Genomic DNA, 15,129 nt, shown 5'->3' with positions numbered 1-15,129 from the left:
AATTCCTGTCACTGCACTAAATGCACGTTAAACAGTTTTGTCCACATAACTGAGATTCTGGCCCTGTTTGTTTTTTTTTTTTTTTTTCAAAACAGTGGAAAATACTGCTGCAGTCGTCTGCGGGCTGAGCACAGAAGGGCCAGGCTTTTATTTTTTCCCCCCCTTTTTTTTTTGGTGAGTAGCTAATGTGCAAGAGGGGGAGGTCAGCTCACCTGACAGTAGCCTGTTGCGTTCCTTTGCATGGGAACAGCATTACTGCAGGCGGTGGTGCCTTGCTTTTACGCCCAGGTTTTACGACATTTTTGAAACCCGCTATAATTTGTGCTGATGCTGGGTAGCTGCGGTCCTGGTGAGCGTCAAGATGAGCTGTCTGCGAGGTGTCAGAAAACTATGTGTGTATGAGTGATTAAAAACCGCCCCGAGAAGAGGACCAGCTGATAAGAGAAATACCTTGGCTGTCACCGCTAGTTTTTAAGTGTCAAGAGAGCTCCCGGGAGAACAGCGCAGTCTGAATAAACCAGGCGGTATTTATAGTGCCGGAGCACAAACACCGTGTCTAAATGGAGTAGCAGGGCAGGAGCCTGGGTTTGCTATTCAGCTCGATGAGAAATTAAAATGTTTAGCACGAGCCTGATGTCTGCCTCCTGCATAAACGCCTGCGTTCCTTGGTTTGCTCTGCTCCCTTGGTCCCTACCTCTGCATACGCGCTTAACGTGCTTAGCCTCTGACCTCCTTTTGTTGGGGCAATTTCTAGATCGCGGTAAGAAATGGTGGTTAAGCATTAAGTGTTCCAGAAAGGTCTGCTGCAAAATCAGGACAGTTTTTTTTCATTTTACCAGAGCGCCTTTTTCCAGTTGTTACCTTTAAGACTCCTTTTTGTCTCTTTCAGCATTTCAGGAAATGCTTTTTTTTTTTTTTTTTTCTCTCTCTTTAACAAAAGTTTGTGTTTTTTTTATTGAAACATTGCTTTAAAAGTGATCAGCAGCATTAAATGCATAGATAGCAAGGTGGCGGCCCATCTCCCTTCTACTAAAGAAAATCAGGCTGCAAAATAGCAGTGGATTAAAGCAGACATTGACAGCAGACAGCGGCAGAGGCTGGCAACTACAAATTGACAGAAAGTTTTATTGCACTTCAAACTATCATCAGTTCAATAAAAAAAAAAAAAATATATATATACCCCCTGAAATTATGATGGGAAAATGTTAATGCTAAAAATAGCTGTTCTCTCCAGATAGATGGGAAGTGTTAGAGTTTAGACACCACGCTTTCTGTCTGCTTAGAAACCCTTCCGTCAGGCTGTACATTTCTCAGCCGTGCATAGTACAGCTTGTCATCTTAACTTACATTAAAAAATAACGTGGCAGTGAACACCGAGAGGAAAAGCTCGAGAGCATCCTCCGCTCCGAGTTTTGGTCCTGACCTCCCATTTGGGGCACCCATTTTCGGGCTTATCGCAGAGCTCAGACATCTGTTGGCGTTTTAGATCCAGGGTCACGCAGGGGCCAGATGTTAACATCAGGATGGCACGCTCTTACTTAGCGCAAGGTGATAAAACCAGCTTCCCTTCCCTCTACAGTCCTGGAAGAGGAGGGATTGCTGTGGAAATCACCCAACTCCTATTTTTCTGCAGAGGTAAATCTTCCCTTAGTCCTGCGAGAGTGCGGGATGAGCGTGGTACGTTTTTACATCAGGTCTCACGTCACGCTTTAGTCTTGCCTTCATGGGCTGTAGGCTGCAGTTGTAAATTAGCTTCATTCTTAGTGATTGTTACAACATTGCTGGCTGATCAATTTTTAGCAGGTATTTTTGAAGCTTTACAGATAAAGTGCAGATTTAAGGGAGGTAAACGCCCCCCCGAAATGGACAGTAAAGTGTGTAGAGAAAAGAGCCGCCCGACTGCCCAAGCAGCCCCTTGGACCCAGCTCAGGTCCAGGCGTTTTAACGTGCAGGGCCCTAGCTCTTAATAAGACAAAAAATGAAAAAAAAAGTATGACAGAACCTAAACATGTTTGTGCGTTTTTGCCAGTAACTTCTGCTGGAGGATTTCTCTTCACCCCGTCCCGGCGGGCGGGACGGCACGATGCCCTTTTCGGTGCCGTTGGGGCGGTGTGCTGTTGAGTCGTCGTAGTGCCAAAATAATTATCTCTTTCCCCGACTGGTTAAGATTAACTTTTCCATGTTTCCATGGCAAGAAGGACATCTCCTGGCGTCCCTGCAGCCAGCCCTTGGCCAGCAAATTGCAGCCCAGGAACACAAAAAAGGCTTAAGGTGAAATTTCTGGCATTACCTCGGAGATTGAAGAGAGCCATACAGCCTTTGTGTGCTTAAATTGCTTCTGAAGCCTTTCACGGGGGGGCTGTTACAAGCTTATTAGCAATCTTTGATTTGGCAACGATCAGCCAACTTCTGTAATAAAATGTAAGAGGGCCATATAAATAACAGCACGCCTGTGATTTTTTTCAAGACAGTATATTACGCGTTCTAGAAATTGCCTGAATACAGCCAGCTCCATCTGGGTACTTTAGAAATTTAGAAATAATTTGAGGGTTATTATAGGATAGAATTAGTCAAAGCACTTATTTACGGATTTTTGTTGTCCTCCATCTGCCCCCTTATTAATTCGGGGAGGCAGCTCTCAGCTGTGCTGACAGCGAGTCGCAGCGGTAGGATGCTTTGTGTTTTCGCCCTTCGCTTTGGGAGGGACCGCGTACCTGGGTACTTTAGGACGCGTCTAGATGTCTAAAGCCAGCACTAACCAGGGTAGTGACCGTCCTTGAGCTCCGGCTTAGAGCCCAGCCTGGGGACGAGGGGCAGGTTGTCCACATCCAGCTGCCTGCGGTAACCTCGGCGGGGTGCGCAGCGCCCCTCGCAACCCAGAGCTGGCGCTGGGGATGTCATGGCCAGGGACAGGACTTCGGGCCGTGCAAGGCGACGCGGGATTTTTGGTGGGTTTGGTGGCAACAGTCATTGTCCTTTGGGATGCCTTCGCCTTCCTGGGGAGCTGGCCTTAACCCTGTAGCAAAGCTAGAAGCTATCTGGATCGTCAAGTGAATTATTAGGATTTCAGATGCTGGGGAATTCTGACCTGTTGTGGTTTAGGCCTGATTGACAGCCAACCACAATGCAGCACCTCTCTCTCTCCCTTCCCCTCCGGCAATGAGAAGGGACAGAGAGCCAGGCTTGGGGTTCAAGATAGGACTGGGATGGGGGAAAATCCCCCTTTATGATCATGAGCAAAAGGCAGACTCGTTAGGGGAATCAAAAAAAGAACATACATTTATTACAGACACTAACAACACATAACAGAGTAGGACAGTGAGAAGCATTGCCACATCTTGAGAACACCTTCCCCCCACCCCTCCCTTCTTCCCGGGCTCAGCTCTGCTCCCGATATCTCTACCTCCTCCCCCAGGGGCGCAGGGGCAGGGAATGGGGGGTGCAGGCAGTGCTGCCACTTCCTTCATCTTCGGTGAGGGGAGTGTCCGGAACTTGTTCCCCCCTGCTCCATCATGGTCCCCCTCTCACAGCAGACAGTCCTCCACAAACTTTCTCTGACATGAGTCCCTCCCATGGGCCGCAGCGTTCCCCACACTGCTCCGTCATGGGTCACTAACTTCCTCCGACTGGATTCCCTCCCACGGCTGCAGCCCTTCCCGAGCTGCTCCGGCGTGGGACTCCCCCACATGCTGCAATCCTCCCAGCGCTGAATTACAGCAGCGGGGCTGCCTTTTCCCATGAGACCCCGGCCTTCTTCAGGCACAGCATCTTGATCAGCTGAGCAGGAGCCATAGGCCACAAATCAATGTTTGCTCCACCGTAGATCTCCATGGGTGGCAGGGGGGGGCCACCCTGCCATCTCCCCACAGGATACAGGGGGGTCTCTGCTCCGGCACACCTCCCCTCTCCTTTTTTCCTCCGTTCCCCCACGGACCTTGGTGTTCACGCAGCTGCAGCAACTCCTCCTCACAAGTCCCACTGCCCGTCACCACGTCCCTTCTTAAATACGTTATCGCAGAGGCGCAGCCGATGGGCTCAATTTCCCAAACAGAAGTGGAGCTGACATGGAGCTGGGGGAGCTTCGAGAAGCTTCTCACAGGGGGCCGCCCCGATAGCCCCCTCCCCTGCCACCAAAAAACTCCACCGCTCACTCAACCCAGGACATGACCCCAGTGTCACCCCAGCAGCACCAGACCTCCTCTATGTGAGGTGGGTTTTGAGTGCACGTAGTGGGAGCTCTGGTCCCCGTCAGCTGTGGCAAAGGGTTTGCACAATCCTGTTTCTTGTTGGTGTGTCCTGGAAATGGGGCATCGAGTCTGAACCTGGTGCAGCCAGAGGCAGAGAAAAATAAAAACTGGAAGAGTAGCTGCTGGGCTGAGGGTGAGATAATTGCATCCGCTTTCTCGGCTCGGCTAAGGTTCTAAAACCAAGAGTTCTACCTCACTAGAAATAACAACTTGTAATTAATAACTTAGGATGTGACAGAGAGATGTGTTTTTCTCAGCGATAGTGTTGGCTTCAGACAGAGTGAATGCTGAAAGGAAAAGGCGTGGTTATTAAAAAAAAAAAAAAATAAAAGATCCTTCCATATCAAACCTGAGGAGAGAAATACATCGGTTTAACCTGTGCTCATCCTCCAGAGCTGCTGTGCTGTACATTATCTGAGGAAGTTAACGGAAAATTTTCCTAAGTGTTCAGGGCTGGGATTTTGCTGTGTTATGATCTGTGGCATTATGTGCCAGACTCTACAGAGGGATGCCAGACCACTACGGGTGGGTGTAAATGACTGAATTTAATCAGTAGCAGAATTTCTAACAATGTCTAATACTAAAGCTCTCTCTAACACCATTTCAGCCTCTGCCCTTGAGGAGATGAGTCCCAAAACTTTGCCCTTGCCTTCCTCTAAGCTCATTATTCGTAATACTTTGAAAACAGAGTCGGCTCCTGGTTTCTGCAGAAAGAATGTAATTCCTGGAGAGAGCGAGGGATGATTTGGGTAGGGGTGATCTCAAATACGCAAGGGTGAGGGTTCTGAGAGTGCGGGGTATTCAGACAAAACAGCGTTGCTTGCCCCCTTAGGAGCCGTGTTTTGGGATGAAAATTTCTGCCCTCGGACATAGTGAGCAGTGTTTCTGCAGCCTCTGTTTTTGACAAAATAGGGAGGGGTCTTACTGGCCACTGGGTTTGGGTTTTCTGCTGGAACATGTGCATAAGCGTGCCCCGTTTTCCAGGCGCGTTGCTGCGATTTGTCTGCAGGCAGAGCTCTGCTAATGCGCATCGCGGTCGCCGGCCGTTAACAGCCCCGGAGAGCACTTCGTGATGGGAGCGTGTGTGAGGAGTGGTGAACAAAACGCACCGAAACCTTTCACTTGGACAAATGGATGGCTTTTTAATTACAGGCACTGCACACAGCGTGTTTGCTTCCAAACGAGAGTTTAAAATTTATACTGCAAATGAATATTAATAATACAGGCAACTCGGTAAAATTTTAACAAGCCCATTAACGTGATGAAGGCATCGAGGGATCTGCTGGCTGCGTACCCTGCTGATGAATAACTTCTTAGGGGGGGAAAAAAAAAGGCACAAAAACCCCAAAAGCCTTTCGTAGCAACAGGAGGAGTAGAAAATGTGAAAGGGCGGGTGACCACCAGCACCCCGACCCCGCGGCTGCCGGGCTCCGGCTGCTCTGCGCCTTTTGTTTTTTAAATAGCAAGAGACTGCACCTGCGTTGCAATAAACGGCCCGTAGTCACCCGGGCCGTAGATCGGTGGAAGGTAATCCCGAGGCAGTTATCAAGAACCTTGCCTTAGGCGGCGACGTGGTTATTGCTCTGATAACCCGGAGGAGCTGGTGACCACCGCTGCCTGCGCGGAGCCTCTACGGGCAGAAAGGCCCCGCGGAGCTCATAGCCGGGAGTCGGAGGCTTTGCTGAGAAAACGGAAAGGGAAGGAAGGAGCCGGGCAGCGAGCAGAGCTGGAAGAGAACCTGAGAATTGATTTCTTGTCCAAGGGCTTATCAGAGCACGTTGGCACCTCTTAGCATCGTCTGCTTAGCATGACAGGTATTCCCTATAATGACAAGTGTTGTTAGTCGCTGCTGTTCATCCGGAGAGGCTATTAAATAATTTGCACCCTCGGGTTTGTTAGTGAATAAGATAAATTGATTTTAAAGCAAAATTATATACCTGCAGATATTTATCTCTCCAGTGAGCTTACAGAGGGTTACATCAACGGAACAAAATGCGAAGCTGATCTTCCTGAGACTTAGCTAATACGTTTTTCGATAGGAAGCAGGTATCAGATCCCTCCTTTGAAAGCCTCCTGGCAGGAGCAGTTTGGGAGAGGGCAGGATGATGGATCGGAAGGCAGAAATAGCCCTGCAGCACAGCGGGGAGGGGGGGAGCCTCACCCGGCGGGTCTGGAGCCCAGCATCACCCTGGGCGTGCAGCAGCGGCTGTGGGGATGGGGATGGGGGTGAGATGGGGATGGGGGTGAGATGGGGATGGGATGGAGATGGGGACGGGGATATGGATGAGGTGGAGATGGGGATGTGGATGGAGATGATGATGCAGATGGAGATGCAAACGGCGATGAAGCTACAGATGCAGACAGAACTACAGACAGGGATGCAGATGCAGGTGCTGGCCTGCCCTGTGCCCCGGTCCCCTTCCCCGAGCCCTGCCAGGATTGCTGACCCATGCGTTCCCTGCACACCCCTTGTCACATTCCCCATGGCATTTCAGTAGCACACCTTTTACAGTGAAGTTGTTTGGTTTTTTTTTTTTTTTTTGTTTTTTTTTTTTTTTTTTTTTTTTGTGTTGCCAACGCAAAGAAAAAGCCGTGCAAGGGATCTCCACCCCACAACCAGCGTCGCTGTTAGGGGAGCCCTTGGGCCGTGCCGGCGGCGCGGCTCCCCCCGCCCGGCGAAGCCCGCGGCGAGGTCGGCAGTTCCCCACTTCTTTCCCACACGGGGAGATTCGCACGTGAAGCAATTTGTTCTCTAAAGCGTAGGTCACCGGCGTCAACCAGCCATCTGCTTCACAGGCCCCGTAGACCCAATCCCCAGGACGGCTCCCTCCCGCCGTTTGCATGCATTATTAGACGCGTTCGTTTGCTAATGAGGGCTCCCTCGGAAGCCAGGTCGGAAGAAGCCGAGGGGGGAAAGGTCCGGGCTTTCGCGGCAAAGGTGCGGCTAACGAACATCTGCAGGCTGAAGGACACAGGTGGAAGAAGCGCTCACTCTAATTGCTATTTTTCTAAAAATTGCAGGGTTTTTTTCCTAAATCTAGGTACGTGATTGCTTCCACTTCACCGAGTAAGCAGAACTGAAACACGTGAGGGCAAATAAAGCATAACGTATAAATAAAATACTGTCCTGTCTGAGGTGGTGGGAATCGGGTAGGATTGCTTGGTCTCTGGGTACGCTCCTGCAGGTGGGTGAGCTCAGGTGAGGCCCCTTCAGTGCAAAAAAAAAACCCCTTGGATTCGTGTTTTTCTCCTAAGAGACAAATCAGAAGACTGAGTTTTATGTCTTGTGGTGTACTCAGACGTATTAGCTGCAGAAATCGCTATGCAAAGCTAAAACTTGTATTCTATTAGCAGTCACATAAAGAGCAATAAAATTGTGGTTTTCTGGCTGTATGTCACCAGGCTCATATCCATCCCCCGCTCCCCCTCACTACAGCCCCGCTGTCATTTTTCTTGTGCCTTCCAAAGTTTCCTTTAATTTGCTCCTGACTGAAAGGCATTCTTGCCAGCTAAGCAGAGGATGTGTTTGCAGAGGTAGATTTAGCTTCCCGAAAACCAAATGTCGTATTTCCAGTTTGCTATACTAGGATAGAATGGTAGGGTAATTCTATTTACGGATTGCTACAGATACCGTGTGAAAAAAAAAAAAAAAAAAATAGCAGCAGTAGGATTTCTTCTAGAAGCCTCCATCAATCTGCGGTCATCGTTTCCTTCCGATTTCCGAGGTCAGGTGGGTCACTGGGATGGCGACCCACACCTGGGTGCTCAGGGGGAGGAGGACTTTTCTCCGTGGTGGGAGGCAGTGGAGGAGGAAGGGCAGTGCTGTGCCCCTTAGACATGTTTCTCCTTCCCTGCTAGTTTTTTGAAGCTCGGGTCTCAGCCTGGCAGCGCTGGATCTGTGAGCAGATCGCCGGTGAAGCCCTTAAAGAGGGATAAATGTGTTTGATAGGACGGACCCGCTGCGGGTTGGAACGTGCCCCCACGGGCTTGGTTCGTGCGCCCGATTCCTAAAGCGTCGGGCCTGGTTTCGCCCGCGTTCGGCAATATGATGAAGACATGGAACAGCTTAGTAATACTTTTAAGATCCTGACAAGTCCAACTTTACAATTAGCAGCTCTTGCTAATTTAATACCGGGGTTTAGCAGTTGGCCCTGTGTTTCCCTTTGTCAGCAGCACCTGCAAAAGTGTCCATAAGAATAGAGGTGAATTATTCAGTTACACTCCGTCCTCTGTTGTTGGCTCCTTTCACCCCGAGGATGACAGTTTAATAGCGACTGTGTGGAAGCAGTAGGCACGCCAATGCCTTTTTCCTTTATACATTTAAAACCATACAGTATGTTTCACTGAAATGTTCAGAAAACCCCGGGATTCGTGTGCATCCACAACTGTCCGTAACTGGTGCAAGTTTTTCTCCCTTGCTCGTTGCAGGGATGACGTGCCAAGCCAGGACATCCTATACAGAGGACGAGGTGCTCTGGGGTCACCGTTTCTTCCCTGTCATCTCCCTGGAAGAGGGGTTCTTTAAAGTCGATTACTCCCAGTTCCACGCGACGTTTGAGGTGCCCACCCCGCCGTACAGCGTGAAGGAGCAGGAGGAGATGCTGCTCATGTCTTCGCCCTTGATAGCGCCGGCTGTGAGCAACAGCAAGGAAAGGAATAACTCGGTGGAGTGCCTGGATGGTCTCGATGAAGTTGGCACGAAACTACCTTCAAAACTGCAGAAAATAACTGGGAGGGAAGACTTCCCCAAAAAACTGCTCAGGATGAGTTCCACCACCTCCGAGAAGGCCTACAGCATGGGGGATTTGCCCATGAAACTCCAGCGGATCAGCTCGGTCCCGGGGAATTCGGAGGAGAAACTGGTGTCTAAAACCACAAAGATGACGTCGGATCCCATCAGCCAGTCGGTGGCCGACCTGCCGCCCAAGCTGCAGAAGCTGTCGGGCGGCGGCAGGATGGAAGGCCACCTCCCCCCCAAACTGCGAAAAATGAATTCCGACCGGTTTACATAACCCGCCGGGACTCCTGGCTGTCGCTGAGAGCTTGAACTGCTGCTGGCGAGGGCGGCGTGGGCAGGAGAGCGGGCCCTCCACCAGCCCCTGTGTGTGTGCTGAGCTCCGTGGTCCCCGGGGGGGGGGGGGGGGGGGGGCAGGAGCATCCCCCCCCCCCGGGAGCGGCGGCTGCGCTGTAAGTACGAACGACGGGACGATCGGCGAGCTGGTGTCCGTTGGCATGTAGTATCACAACGCGCATGCAATAATAGTGTGCAATTTTTGCATATAGTTTTACGGCATGACTCCTACTATATTTATACTGTATATTCTGGAAAAATATGGAGAGGGGCGTTCCTTTCCCCTGTATTTCTTAAGAGTACGGAGTAGGTAAAACATGCGAGTGGGTAACTTTCAGGGTAAGTTATAATTCGATTTGAAAATATTTATTTTTTTTTTTCCTGATGTGGATCGTGATGTTTTGTTCGACAAAGTAGTTATGGTGCATGTCTTTTTTTCTTAAAAGAAGGTGTATTAGTTAATTCCTAACACCAAATCTGCTAGCCTTAAATTAACTGCTGGTTTCTATTTTGCTTTAACGTTTTCTTGGGGTTTCTTTTCCTGCGTCTAGGCTACTGGAAAAAAACTAAAATGTGTTTCATAAGGCATTGTTTAGAGAAGGAACTTGTATTAATAAGCCTAGGCAGAACAATAAATAAATGAATAAAATTCACACTTTAGATACGATTAGTAAAAATTTTTTTAAATCTTCATGGTTTGTAATGGATGTGCAAGAAAACCGTTTTGAGTAAGCAGGACGCGCTTGATTTCTCATGTTGCTAGAGTAGCTAGGCATGAAAAGAGCTGAATGTCTCCACGAAGCCGAGCAGGTATTTGTTCTGGACGCGCTGCACCCCAAAGGCAGAGCCACCATCCCCCCGGATTTCGCTCCCTCTTGCTTTGGTGGCCCGGTTGGGCCGGCCGCGATGCAGGCGATGGGTGTGTGAGCCGCGGTCTGGCAGCCGGCCTCGCGGCACAGCTGCCGGTGGCATCGCTCCTTACTGCTTTCTCTAGGGTGAAAATAATGTTTAAACACGTTCTTAACTGGCGTTGACCCTGTGGGTTTCAAAATGAGTAATACTCTGTGTAAATGTTTTGCTCCGCTCCCCTTCTGTGCTTGTGTTTGGGTTTCCTTTTCCATCTCTGGGTGTCGGGCGGGTGGCCCCGTCATCGTGGCTTGCGGTGCCGGAGCACCCGGACCCTCCCCGAAATGCTGGAGGTGGTCGGCTGTTGCAGGGGGGGGGGGGTCTGTGTTGGGGGGGAACCAGGTCGCAGTGGCTTCCCCGGGGGGGGGGGGGGGAGGAGGAGGAAGAGGAGGAGGAAGAGGTTTGGGCAAGGTGGAGCGATGGGCAGCACCGTCGGCGAGCGGGGGCCCAGCGTGACATCGCCCGAACGGCAAAACCCTCGGGACCACGGCCGCGCGTGGGTCAGGAGGTGCACGCGGAGCTGCAGTCAGGGACGGGCTCTGCACCATCCTGCACGAATGCTGACCTCTGCACCATCCTGCACGAATGCTGACCTCTGCACCATCCTGCACGAATGCTGACCTCTGCACCATCCTGCACGAATGCTGACCTCTGCACCATCCTGCACAAACGCTGACGCTTGCTGCGTAACGAACAACTACGGATCTGGTGGCCTTGGAGGAAGAAAAATTGGTTTTGTTGTAAATGTTGGCATGGAAGAAGAACTCCTGAAGCTCAGCGCCGCTGGAGGGTTGGCTCAGACCCTGCTGTGGCTCGGCGCTTTCCCTGGAGGTTGCAGTGTGTGACCCATCAGGTGTACACCCAAGGACTTTATGCAGACTTCCAAAGTTTCTTTTCATCATTTATCATGGGTTTTGAGTAGCACTGTGTGCTTTTTACACCTTTGGCTATACTTCAACTCCCTGCACGTTACTGTTGAAGGGAAGGGCGTGAGTTGCTCCCTGCATGCTGATCCCGTGCTCTACACGGGTGGTGGGCAGATTCCCGATGTGACAAGGTGAAATCTGGACTTCTTTTCGCCCGTTTGCTAGCACTTCCTCAGGTTGCCTTGTAAAATACCGCTGATTTTTGTACCACCCGTAACTCTTCTACCAGTCCTTGACTGACAGCAAAACCGGCCGTGTACAATTGCCGGGTGTCAACAGTAAAAACACCACCAAGTCCAAACCAGAGGGCTGAGAACATTCATTGGCACGGTAAACCCTCAGCCAGTGGCCCAGCCGAGTGATGAGTCCTGCCAGCAGGCTCGAGCAGGTCGGTCTGGGTTTGAAAGAAGAGTCGCCAGCCGTTTGACCCCTCCTCAAAAACTCCTTTGGTTTGTTTGGGGCGGATGGGGGACCACTGCCTCCTTCCCGGGATGCTGCCAGAGCGTGACCCGGCCAACCTGCTGCCCTTCTGTAACAATGCAGTTGGACTAGAGGATCCTTTTGTAGGTCCCTTCCAACTGAAAATTGTTCTGTCCTATCCTATCCTATCCTATCCTATCCTATCCTATCCTATCCTATCCTATCCTATCCTATCCTATCCTATCCTATCCTATCCTATCCTATCCTATCCTATCCTATCCTATCCTATCCTACCCTACCCTACCCTACCCTACCCTACCCTACCCTACCCTACCCTACCCTACCCTATCCTATCCTATCCTTCTCCTAAGTATCAAGCGATAGGACAAGAGAAAATGACTTCGAGTTGCGCCAGGGCAGGTTTAGGTTGGAGATTAGGAGAAATTTCTTCACTGAAAGGGTGGTGAAGTGTTGGAACAGGCTGCCCAGGGAAGTGGTGGGGTCACCATCCCTGCAGGTATTTAAAAGACGAGTAGATGTGAAATTTGGGGACGTGGGTCAGTAGTGGGCTTGGCAGTGTTGGGTTAACGGTCGGACTTGATGATCTTAAAGGTGTTTTCCAACCTAAACAATACGATTCCTCTTCCTCTTCTCTTTCCCTCTCCTCCCTCTCCTCTCCTCCCTCTTCTTGTCCTCTTCCCTTCCTCTTCCCTCCCTCTTCCCTCTCCTCTTTCTTTTCCCTCTCCTCTTTCTTTTCCCTCTCCTCTTTCTTTTCCCTCTCCTCTTTCTTTTCTCTCTCCTCTCCTCCCTCTTCTTTTCCTCTTCTTTTCCTCTTCTTTTCCTCTTCTTTTCCTCTTCCTCTTCTTTTCCTCTTCCTCTCTTCTCTTCCTCTTCTTTTCCTCTTCCTCTTCTTTTCCTCTTTTCCTCTTCCCTTCCTCTTCCCTCTCCTCTTTCTTTTCCCTCTCCTCTTTCTTTTCCCTCTCCTCTTTCTTTTCTCTCTCCTCTCCTCCCTCTTCTTTTCCTCTTCTTTTCCTCTTCTTTTCCTCTTCTTTTCCTCTTCTTTTCCTCTTCTTTTCCTCTTCCTCTTCTTTTCCTCTTTTCCTCATCCCTTCCTCTTCCCTCTCCTCTTTCTTTTCCCTCTCCTCTTTCTTTTCTCTCTCCTCTTTCTTTTCCCTCTCCTCTTTCTTTTCTCTCTCCTCTCCTCCCTCTTCTTGTCCTCTTCCCTTCCTCTTCCCTTCCTCTTCCCTCTCCTCTTTCTTTTCCCTCTCCTCTTTCTTTTCCCTCTCCTCTTTCTTTTCCCTCTCCTCTTTCTTTTCTCTCTCCTCTCCTCCCTCTTCTTTTCCTCTTCTTTTCCTCTTCTTTTCCTCTTCTTTTCCTCTTCCTCTTCTTTTCCTCTTCCTCTCTTCTCTTCCTCTTCTTTTCCTCTTCCTCTTCTTTTCCTCTTTTCCTCTTCCCTTCCTCTTCCCTCTCCTCTTTCTTTTCCCTCTCCTCTTTCTTTTCCCTCTCCTCTTTCTTTTCTCTCTCCTCTCCTCCCTCTTCTTTTCCTCTTCTTTTCCTCTTCTTTTCCTCTTCTTTTCCTCTTCTTTTCCTCTTCTTTTCCTCTTCTTTTCCTCTTCCTCTTCTTTTCCTCTTTTCCTCGTCCCTTCCTCTTCCCTCTCCTCTTTCTTTTCCCTCTCCTCTTTCTTTTCTCTCTCCTCTCCTCCCTCTTCTTTTCCTCTTCTTTTCCTCTTCTTTTCCTCTTCCTCTTCTTTTCCTCTTCCTCTTCTTTCCCTCTTTTCCTCTTCCCTTCCTCTTCCCTCTCCTCTTTTTTTTCCCTCTCCTCTTTCTTTTCCCTCTCCTCTTTCTTTTCTCTCTCCTCTCTCCTCTAATTTTCTGTTCCATTCCATCCCCCCCGCACAGCCCCCGGTTTTGTGGCTCTGGTGTGGAAGCGCCGGTGCAAGGTGGGGTCCCCTGGGGGGTTCCCCATCTTTGCCGAGTTCTGCCATCGGCTTGGGGGATGGCTCATGGTCCGCTCGACTTTACGGAGAAGTGAATGTGACGCGTGTCACAGCGGTGTTCCACCAGCCGTGCCCCGGGGCCGCCAGCATCCTCCCTCCCCCCAAAAACCATGGGGAAGGTGCCCGGCTTCCCGTGCCCGGGCAGGGTGGGTGCCAAGTCCTGCCTTCGGGAGAGCCAGGCGGCGTTTTCCTTGGGGAAACTTTGGGAGGAATCTGTGTACGGGATTGAAATAAGTAGGAGCAGTGTGGATGGGTTCTACAAATTGAACTTAAAGTAGGGGACAGGAGGAAGTGCTGCAGCTGTAAAACATACTGGCTGCAGCTTAGTCTGGATAAAAATACCTGCAAGGATGTGAAACACTGGAGAAGTTGCCTTGCTTTTATTAAATTCATGCCATAGAAAATATTAAGTTATGATTAACTGAAAAGTTTGATTTTTTTTTTTTTTTTTTTTAAATCAAAAAATGCACCTGTCCTTGCTGGATGCAAGATTTCTGAGGCTTGTGGCTTGTACCGCAACGCCTTTCGTGTGTTGAGGTGACAATGTATGCATCTTCCGTTAACAAGAGTGAAAGTACCAAGATGGATGATAACTTTTGTTATTTATTTTAGGAAGTTACTTCTAGTTAATATTTCATTTTTATTGATGTGGCCACTTTTTTTTTTTTTTTTTTTTTTTTTTTTTCCTCCCCTAATGAACATTTTAGCCCAGCCCTAACACTTACGCTAAGAAAAAGTAACTGATTGCACAGCTGGTCTGTGTTCTCTACTGCTGAATTTATGTTTGAATTATATTGTAAATTGTACATATTCAAATTAGAATAAACTAAATGCATTTTATGGCATGCAGTCTATAACTGTATAAATGTGTAAGTTTATTTGAATTATACAAAATAACAAATTCATTAATACTGCAAGCTCAGTTTTATCTAAAGCTATATTAAACTTTCAGAAATTGTTCGGTTTAAATGTGTTTGTCTTTTATCCCCTCCACTTTTTATTACTTTAATAAATGACTATGTATTCAAACTGTGTGAGGGCTTCTGATTTCACATTTGGTGTGTGCAAAAGGCCAAGCTCTTGATTGCTCTGGAAAGCAGCAAAAATAAAGCCTGAGGGTAGTTGAGCTGCACTTTGGGGGTCTTTGGAGGTGGCTTGGCTGAGCCCAGCCCCAGCGCCCCCGAGTCGGGGGCCGCAAGGGAAGCGAAGAGCAGAAATCTGCTGGGCTCTCCGATTCAGGCAGCCCTGACAGGCCAATGTCCTGCTGAATTTTTGAACTTTATATTAATTTAGGCAACACCATTTCCTCGGTAGCACAGAGACCGGGGAGCTCTCTTTCCCTTTGTGTCGAGAAATAGGAATTTTTATCATTATCTCCCCCCGGGAATTAAAGCTCCAGAAATCAGTAGAGGCTATCGGATCTCCCCGTTAGCAGACCAAACCTTCCTCTTTGGTTTTTACTATAAATTGCCCTGTCTGTGCCTGGGCATCACCTCTCAGGGTGAGCGAGCCATGTTCTGCGCTAACAAAATAAAAATAAGAGAAGCGTGATAAAAGATGTG

General features: G+C 49.3%; 1 protein-coding gene across 1 annotated transcript in view; it reads left to right on the top strand.

Annotated features, from left to right (window-relative positions):
• Nucleotides 1–9,978, top strand: part of KCNJ3 (potassium inwardly rectifying channel subfamily J member 3) — a 54,472-nt gene extending 44,494 nt beyond the window's left edge. The window contains exon 3 of the mRNA XM_033001264.2: nucleotides 8,676–9,978. Coding sequence (XP_032857155.2) covers nucleotides 8,676–9,259 — 584 coding nt within the window. The 3' untranslated portion in view covers nucleotides 9,260–9,978. The remainder of the gene's footprint in view (nucleotides 1–8,675) is intronic.
• Nucleotides 9,979–15,129: the final 5,151 nt, after the last annotated feature.

This window comes from Tyto alba, unplaced genomic scaffold (genome assembly GCF_018691265.1).
Source record: "Tyto alba isolate M040663 unplaced genomic scaffold, T.alba_DEE_v4.0 Super-Scaffold_7, whole genome shotgun sequence".
Taxonomy (NCBI): domain Eukaryota; kingdom Metazoa; phylum Chordata; class Aves; order Strigiformes; family Tytonidae; genus Tyto; species Tyto alba.
This window is presented reverse-complemented; position numbering and strand designations above follow the sequence as displayed.